The 8,588-nt window shown below is 47.6% G+C and overlaps 1 protein-coding gene across 2 annotated transcripts; it reads left to right on the top strand.

Annotated features, from left to right (window-relative positions):
• The first annotated feature begins 1,228 nt into the window (after positions 1-1,228).
• AHSP (alpha hemoglobin stabilizing protein) lies at positions 1,229-2,183 on the top strand. 2 transcript variants are annotated; one of them, XM_003280472.3, is made up of 3 exons: positions 1,229-1,327; positions 1,501-1,579; positions 1,837-2,183. In XM_003280472.3, the coding sequence occupies exons 2-3, from the start codon at positions 1,505-1,507 to the stop codon at positions 2,068-2,070; spliced, it is 309 nt and encodes a 102-aa protein (XP_003280520.1). In that variant the 5' UTR covers positions 1,229-1,327; positions 1,501-1,504; the 3' UTR covers positions 2,071-2,183. The 2 variants fall into 2 exon arrangements, with proteins under 2 accessions (XP_003280520.1, XP_012360721.1); XM_012505267.1 differs by having other exon boundaries at positions 1,265-1,327; positions 1,505-1,579.
• Positions 2,184-8,588: the final 6,405 nt, after the last annotated feature.

Here is an 8,588-nt window from a genome sequence, read left to right as displayed (position 1 = left end):
CCATCTCTACTAAAATACAAAAATTAGCTAGGCGTGGTGGTGCACGCCTGTAATCCCAGCTACTTGGGAGGCTGAGGCAGGAGAATCACCTGAACCTGGGAGGCAAAGTTTGCAGCGAGCTGAGATCGCATCACTGCACTCCAGCCTGGGCCACAGAAGGAGACTCCCTCTCAAAAAAAAAAAAAAAAAAAAAATTTAATATACTGTACACCAAAAGGAAGTCAGTTTTGCTGTATATTAATTAAAAAATGCTACAACCAAAAAGGCAAATCAACAAAGCTTTATGAGTGTATAGGCACCTATGAATGTTGGGTTTTGAATGGAAAAAAAAAGTGACAGGAAATATACAACGTTTAATGCTGGTTACTTTGGAGGGGGCAAAAATGATTCAGTTTTTCAGTGTGCGTGTTTGTATTGTTTTAATTATTTTAATTAGTATATAGTAATTTTTAAATTTAAGAAACATCTACTGAAAATGGAAAATACCAGGAAAAATATTTAAACAGAAGAAAAAGAGTATTTCTGCTTTATTGGGTACCTGTTGACAGGGTAGTGAACAAGACAAATGCATCTCCATTCTTTTTTTTTTTTTTTGAGATGGAGTCTCTCCCTGTCACCCAGACTGGAGTGCTGTGGTGTGATCTTGGCTCAGTGCAACCATTGCCTCCAGGGTTCAAGCGATTCTCGTACCTCAGCCTCCCAAGTAGCTGAGACTACAGGCGCCTGCCACCACGCCTGGCTATTTATCTCCGTTCTTGTGGAGCGCAGCGTGGTGGAGTTCGGTCCACACGCTTACAGGTGGCTTATCTGCAAAATGTGTCTAAAAAGAAATTTTATAGGATAAATATTTTATACATGTTTGAAACAGTGCTTGGCACAAATGAATAAATGTAATGCAAGCTGCTATTAATACATCATCTCTGAACTGGGAGAATCATTGCGATCACATCGTTGTGATTACACAAAAGCCTCTGTCATGTAATAGGGCTCAGTAAACGTCAATTTCCATAGCATTTCGAGCCTGGATACTGAGATATGGGGCAAAAGGCAAGGACATGTCCCTGGTTTGGCTCTCGCATTTCCTGGGTTTCCTTATTTATCTGTTTTTTTTTTTTTTTTTGGACTTGTTATCTTTCTACCTTCAGGGAAGCCTCTCCCTTCTTCTCCTCCCCAGAATGACCTATCACCCTCCTTCAGGACCTAGATGCAGGGCGTTTCTATCTTAGGCTGACACTTGACTCCTTGCCTACATCTATAGCTTGGCACAGAGAGATTCACGCACCCTCAAGAGTGTGGGTGAGACATACATAGCCTGTTAGACCTGAAGGTGAGCCCAACCTGGGAAAGTCGTGACCTCAGAGCAGGGCAGGATGTGAAAGGTTTTGGAAAGGAGGTGGCCCCGCAGGGCAGGAGGGATTTTTAAGGGGAGGGAGCGGATTGGGGGAAATACCCAGTGAGGAGGGAAACGGATATGTAAATTCTACCCTTTTCTCTACCCAGGCAGATGGCTCTTCTTAAGGCCAATACGGATCTCATTTCCGCAGGACTGAAGGAGTTCAGTGTTCTGCTGAATCAGCAGGTGAGTCCAGGCTTTCCGTTTCAAAGGACTGGCCTGGAGACTGGGGGGTGCCGGGGAAGTGGAGGATGAGGGCAGAAAACAGAGGATAATTGGAGCTGATGAAGTAATGATGGAGTTGATGGGAACAATGAGAGACACGGGATACAATGCAGAGGAAAGAGGATGTGAGAGTTGGTGCTGTGGCACTATTCTGGTATTCCTGAATCCCATTGCTGACCACATTCTCCCTTGCCAACTGCCTCTCCGCAACCCCCCAGGTCTTCAATGATCCTCTCATCTCTGAAGAAGACATGGTGACTGTGGTGGAGGACTGGATGAACTTCTACATCAACTATTACAGGCGGCAGGTGACAGGGGAGCCCCAAGAGCGAGACAAGGCTCTGCAGGAGCTTCGGCAAGAGCTGAACACTCTGGCCAACCATTTCCTGGCCAAGTACAGGGACTTCCTGAAGTCTCATGAGCTCCTGAGTCACCCTCCGCCCTCCTCCTAGCTCAGGGACCCAGCCCCTCCTCTCTGAGAAACTCTGACCTTCATGTCCTTAGCCTGTGCTCCTGCCACTCTACCCTGACACCTCAATAAAGACCAGCGCTGGTTTTGCTGGACTTCTGGCTTGTGTTTCATGGTCTGTCCTGACACGTGGAGGCAGTCGGTCCCTTTCCTTCCGCCCTCTTTCTTAGATATGCTCTTGGAAGCTTAATTCCTTACAGTAAAGGTTAGCAGCCTTGAGTGACCACTGGGCAGCGATTCTAAACTAAAACAGGCTGAACGAGGGCCAGGAAGGCGGACTAGAGAGAGTGCGGAGGCGCGGGGGGGGGGGTGGGGGGTGGCAGAAACAAGAAAGGGGGATAGAAGTCCTCCAGACATTGTCCTGTGACCTGCTTGTCGAGGAGGAAACTGTTGGAAGTCTCCCAGTCTTGTTCATCTTAAGCCAGGTCCACCGCCTCGACTTTTCAATCCCCTGTCCTTAGCCCCAGCTCAAACAACATTCTAGGATCTTCGGACTCTGACTACCGCAAAATACCTCCCCGGAGCCCCAAGCATCGCAGTAATTTAGAGTTGGAAGCGATCCTGGGAACCCTTCAGCGCGCCCCTTATATTTCAGGCAGGGAAGCCCCTTCCCTTTGGCTCCAACATCCCTGGGCGCAGATGCCAGGATTGGGAAGCAGAGGAGCCCGCCTTCCCCCCGCCCCAAACTTCTCAGATCAATTCCCGGTCTAGCTCTCTTTCTCCCAGACCTCCAGACTCGAATCCTCTTTATTTTAGGGCTCTGGGCGGAACCAGGGCCGGTCCAGACTCAAGAGCTTTTTAAAAACGAAATGAAGGTGTTAGACGCGCGGCGCAGTCTCCAGGAAAAGCCTCCACGCGCAGAGGGGAGGGCCCTCGGGGGGGTGCGCGGGGCGGGGGCGCGCGGGGGAGGGGGTTCCCGGGGTGCGGAGCGGGGGCGGGGGTGCGCGGGGCGGGGGAGCGCGGGGCCGGGGAGCGGCTCACCAATCAGACGCGGCTCAGGGTGCGCGCTGGGAGCTGGAGGGCGCCGCTCTGGACCTTTTCCGTGTTCTCTCTAACGCGGGAAATGTTTGGGGCCCGGAGGGATTGCTCCTCGTTCCAACCTCCAGCAAGCTTTCCTCTGGGACCTGTGAACCGACTGTTGTTTTGTGGGTCTCTGCAGCCTGGATCAGGGTGGAAAGGGAACCCGCTCAGTGTCCCCAGCGGTGCTTCCAACCCTGGGGTGTGGTCGGCCCTAGACCCAGCTTGGGAGAGTGGCGCCTCCCAGGGAAGCAGGCGGCGAGCACCTCTGGGTTGGGGTCGGTGGTCCAGGCAGAGTCTGGGGCCTTCTCCACTGCACCTCTCAGGAAATCTCAGTCCGTGAATGGGGACCAGGGCCCGCTCAGGCGGGACAGTAGTCGGCAGCCTCACCTTTGCAAGAGAGACCTGGCCTGGTGTGTGTGGGTGGAGGACAGTGACTGGGGGACGCTAGGAGAGCGCACAGCACAACGCTCGGGTGCCTTATGCAGAATGGCGAAATGTTTGCATGTAACCCACGCACATCCTTTCGTGGACTTCACATCATGGCTAGATTACTTATAATACCGACCACAACGTCAATGCTATGTAAATAGTTGTTACACTGTATTATTTAGGGAGTAACGACAAGAAAAAAAGCCTGTACATGTTCAGTACAGAGGCAACCATCCATTTTTCTCCCCAAAGATTTTCCATCCTTTGTTGGTTGAATCCACAGATGCGGAACCCACAGATACGGAGGGACCACTGTATTTGTCTTTCAGCTTAGCTGAAAAGAATGTCAGAAGCCACTTTGGCTCAATTCATGAAGAGGAACTTTGCGTACCTTTATAACTATCCAGCTATGGGAGCTGCTGAGCTAAGCACTTCTCAGGAAACTGCTTTCAAAGGAAAATAACCAATTACAGGTAAAAGGCAGAAAAGATTCTCACTGGGAAGTTCAACATTGAAACTCCATTCCGACCATTCCATAAGCTTGTGTAACTGAGAAGCTGCAAAAAATATTTTTAAGACAGAAAAATCTGTTACCTGCACTTTCTGCTCTCACATTACTATCAACGAAGTGACTGGTTGTAAATCTACAAGAACTAAAATTGGGGATATTTTGATTTTTCAGAGATGGTGATATGAACCTGATGGTTCATAATAATAAAAATAAAATTACTAAAGCAGTGAGTGCCCCAAATCCATTACTGTTCCTGAAGGAAAATAAATTAGAATTAGCAAGAATAACCTTCCTTTGCTTAGCAGTATCTGAATTAATACTAGAAATAAGATTGTAAATAAATGGTAAAACATTATAGCCATAACCCTGCCCTTATCTTCACCCTCATATTGAACCTGAACTAGAGCTGACCCTGAACTTGAGCCTCATCTCTAGCCTCACCTTGCCCCTGACCATAATGGACACCTTGCCCTCACAATGACCCTGACTCTCACACTGACATTGCCTCTCATTCTCATTCTTATACTGATCCTGATGCTGAATTGGACCCTAAACTTTACCTGATCCTAACTTTCACCCTGTCTCTGAACCTCAACCTGAATCCTACCCTGACCCTTACCCTGAAATTGACCTTCACTGACCCTTCCCTAAGCATTATGTTGACTCGGACCCTCACTATGACCCTGACCCTTGATCCTCAACTTGACCTAGACAGTGATCATAATTATGACTTTTTTTTTTTTTTAGAAGAAGCAGGGTCTTGCTCTGTCGCTCAGGCCGTAGTGCAGTGGTGCCAGCATGGCTCACAGCAGCTTTGACCTCCAGAGCTCAAGCGACCTTCCTACCTCAGCCTCCTGAGTAGCTGGGACCACAGGTGCATGCCACTATGCCTGGCTATTTTTTTTTTTTGTATTTTTTGTAGAGATGGGGGGTCTCACTATGTTGTCCAGGCTGGTCTTGAACCCCTGGCCTCAAGCAAGCCTCCCACCTTAGCCTCCCAAAGCACTAGGACTACAGGTGTGAGCCACTGCACCTGGCCTTTAACCATGACTCTTGACCCTGAAGCATACACTCTCACCTTGACTCTGACCTTCCTCTTGTTCTGACACCACCCCCTCCTTCACACCTGAGCCTTACCCTAGTGCTCACTCTCACCTTGCACCTGACTGTGACACTCGCCTGACCCTGATCCTGACTGTCACTTACACACTCTATCTGGTTCTCACCCTGACCCTGATTCTGTACTTGACTCGGACCCTCACTTTTGCCTTCAGTTTTAGCCTCACCCTTAATCCCAACCCAAACATTGAAGCTAACCCTACAGTGGCACTCAACTTGACCCTCCCCTGGCCTGGAATCTTAACGTCACCACGGCCCTCATCATGACCATAAATCTGACCCTTACCTGACCCTGACTCTGCTGCTTACTTTCCACTGACCCTGACTTGACCCTTATGGTCTCCTTGATCCTGACCTCACCCTGACTCTATAAGGACTATTATCCATACCTTCACCATGTCCTTGAACCTGCTGTGAATCTGAAACTTATGCTGAGCCTGAACTACACACTCAGCCTGACCCTGGCACTGAGTCTTTCTCACTCTGTGATGAACTCTGACCCTGAAACTGACTCTGACCCTTGCCCTGACCCAGGCTTTGAATGTTTGCCACACACTCCTTATTCTCACTCTGACACTGACCCCCACTCTGATCCTCACGATGACTCTCAGCTGGACTTTGACCCTGGAACATGACTCTTACCCTCATCAAGACTCAGCAATTTGCTCACACCTATAGTCCCAGCACTTTGGGAGGCTGAGTTGAGAGGATCGCTTGAGGTCAGGCATTTGAGACCAGCCTGAGCAACATAGCAAGATGCCCCACCCCCATCTATACAACAAAATACTCACATTGCATTACAAATGTCTGCTACATCGTTGTAGCAAATTCTTTCTTTTTACTCCTATTAGTAGCTGCAATGTGGTATTATGGTAAAACTCTGTGCCCCAGTTCTGACCACTGGAACAAGCTGGACACATCTGGCTTCTTTTTTTTTTTTTTTTTTTTTTTTGAGACGGAGTCTTGCTCTGTCATCTAGGCTGGAGTGCAGTGGTGCGATCTCGGCTCACTGCAGCCTCCGCCTCCCAGGTTCAAGTGATTCTCCTGCCTCAGCATCCCAAGTAGCTGAGATTACAGGCACCCACCACCACACCTGGCTAATTTTGGTATTTTTAGTAGAGACAAGAGTTTCACCATGTTGGCCAGGCTGGTCTCAAATTCCTGACCTCAGGTGATGTGCCTGCTTCAGCCTCCCAAAGTGTTGGGATTACAGGCATAAGCCACCAAGCCCAACCACTTCTGGCTTCTTACCAGGGCTGTGACTTGGTGAGACAAAAGAGGAATCAGTGGGAAATTTAAGGAAGCCCTCTCTCACAGGCTCGTGAAAGTGCAGCGTCAGCTCCTGAGAGTGGGGCCTCCTTAAATGTTGTGCCCTGGATGCCTCCTTGCCTTACTCTCCTCTAGGGCCTGCTTCTTGTAGCTCCTAAAGGGTTTTGCCCTCTGGATATTTTTCAGTTCTCCTGCAAATGCAGATGGGCGGCCCATGCCCACCAGTATTCCGGGCATATCCCAACATGCCCAACTCCACTTAGAATCCACTGGAATCCCTGATACATTTGTTTGATGCATTTATATATTAATAATGCAGTAGCTCATACCTGTAATTCCAGTACACTGGGAGGCCAAGGTGGGAGGATCACTTGAGTCCAACAGTCCTAAGAGACCAGCCTGGGCAACATAGAGAAATCCTGTCTCTACAAAAAATACAAAAATTAGCCAGGTGTGGTGGTGCGTGCCTGCGGTCCCAGTGACGTGGGAGGCTGAGGTGGGAGGATCACTTGAACCCAGGAGTTGTTTTTTTTTTTTTTTTAGATGGAGTCTTGCTCTGTTGCCCAGGCTGGAGTGCAGTGGTGCAATCTCAGCTCACTGCAGCCTCCGCCTCCCAGGCTCAAGTGATTCTCCTGCCTCAGCCTCCCAAGTAGCTGGGACTACAGGTGCGTACCACTATGCTGGGCTAAAGTGTCCAGGAGTTCTAAGAGACCAGCCTGGGCAACACAGGGAAACTCCATCTCTACAAAAAATACAAAAAATTGGCCGGGCGCAGTGGCTCACGCCTGTAATCCCAGCACTTTGGGAGGCCAAGGTGGGTGGATCACAAGTTCAGGAGATGGAGACCATCCTGGCCAACATAGTGAAACCCCATCTCTAGTAAAAATACAAAAAAAATTAGCTGGGTATGGTGGCACACACCTGTAGTCCCAGCTACTCTGGAGGCTGAGGCAGGAGAATTGCTTGAACCCGGGAGGCGGAGGTTGCGGTGAGCCGTGATCCTGCCACTGCACTCCAGCCTGGGAAACGGAGCGAGACTCCAGCTCAAAAAAAAAAAAAAAAATATATATATATATATATATATACGTATATATATATGTATATATATATACGTATATATATATATGTATATATATATGTATATATATATGTGTATATATATGTATATATATATATGTATATATATATATTTTCAAGGTAAGTAATCTAGCTTCTGTAAGCCTCAGTTTCCTATTTTTGTATGTGTGAGAGAATAAACTACTTGATCTTTCTATAGCAAATGTCATGCTTTTGTGAAAGGTTTTTTGAAGGTAGATGAACCAAATTAAAGATTCTACAGATGTCAGAGGCCCATCTGTCCATAAGCATCCCCTCTCCCAACCTTGAAAATTACTGTATTGATTGGATTTTCCATATAAAACTTCTATTGTAACCTCCAGAGTTTGTGCACTCATGATAATTAATTACATTTTTCATGAATTTTTTTTTTTACACTTTCTTCCCTCTTACAACTTAAGAGTTTTTGCTGATACCATAAACAAAACAAACCAAACAGGAGTGTCACATAATGGAGTTAGTGGCCAAAATTAAAATATAAAAGACTTTAGTGTATAAATTAGGCTGGGCACGGTGGCTCACACCTGTAATCCCAGCACTTTGGAAGGCCGAGGCAGGCGGATCATCTGAGATCAGGAGTTCAAGACCAGCCTGGCTAACATGGTGAAACCCCATGTCTACTAAAAATACAAAAATTAGCTGGGTGTATTGGTGGGTGTTTTTAATCCCAGCTACTCAGGAGACTGAGGCAGGAGAATTGCTGGAACCCCTGAGGCAGATGTTGGAGCAGTGAGCTGAGATTGCACCACTACACTCCAGCCTGGGTGACCAAGCGTCACTGCACTTCAGCTTGGGCATCTCAAAACAAAACAAAACAAAAGTAAAGAAAAAACGAAAGAAATGTATCGGGAAATTTGTGATTTTCCTGGGTTTTTTTTTCTTTTTCTTTTTCTTTTTTTTTTAGTTAGGCAAACTGAAGAGGCAAACAACGAGAAGTAAGATGACTTCTCACACAGCTCAGTGAACATGGAATCTGCTCAGATGCTCTGATTTCTGAGCCCCGCACTCCCCACTCCTAACTGTTAAGCTATTCTAAT

The sequence above is a fragment of the Nomascus leucogenys genome, chromosome 2, assembly GCF_006542625.1.
Source record: "Nomascus leucogenys isolate Asia chromosome 2, Asia_NLE_v1, whole genome shotgun sequence".
In the NCBI taxonomy this organism is placed as follows: Eukaryota; Metazoa; Chordata; class Mammalia; order Primates; family Hylobatidae; genus Nomascus; species Nomascus leucogenys.
Note: the sequence above shows the minus strand (reverse complement) of the source record. Positions and strands in the feature narration are given on the sequence as shown.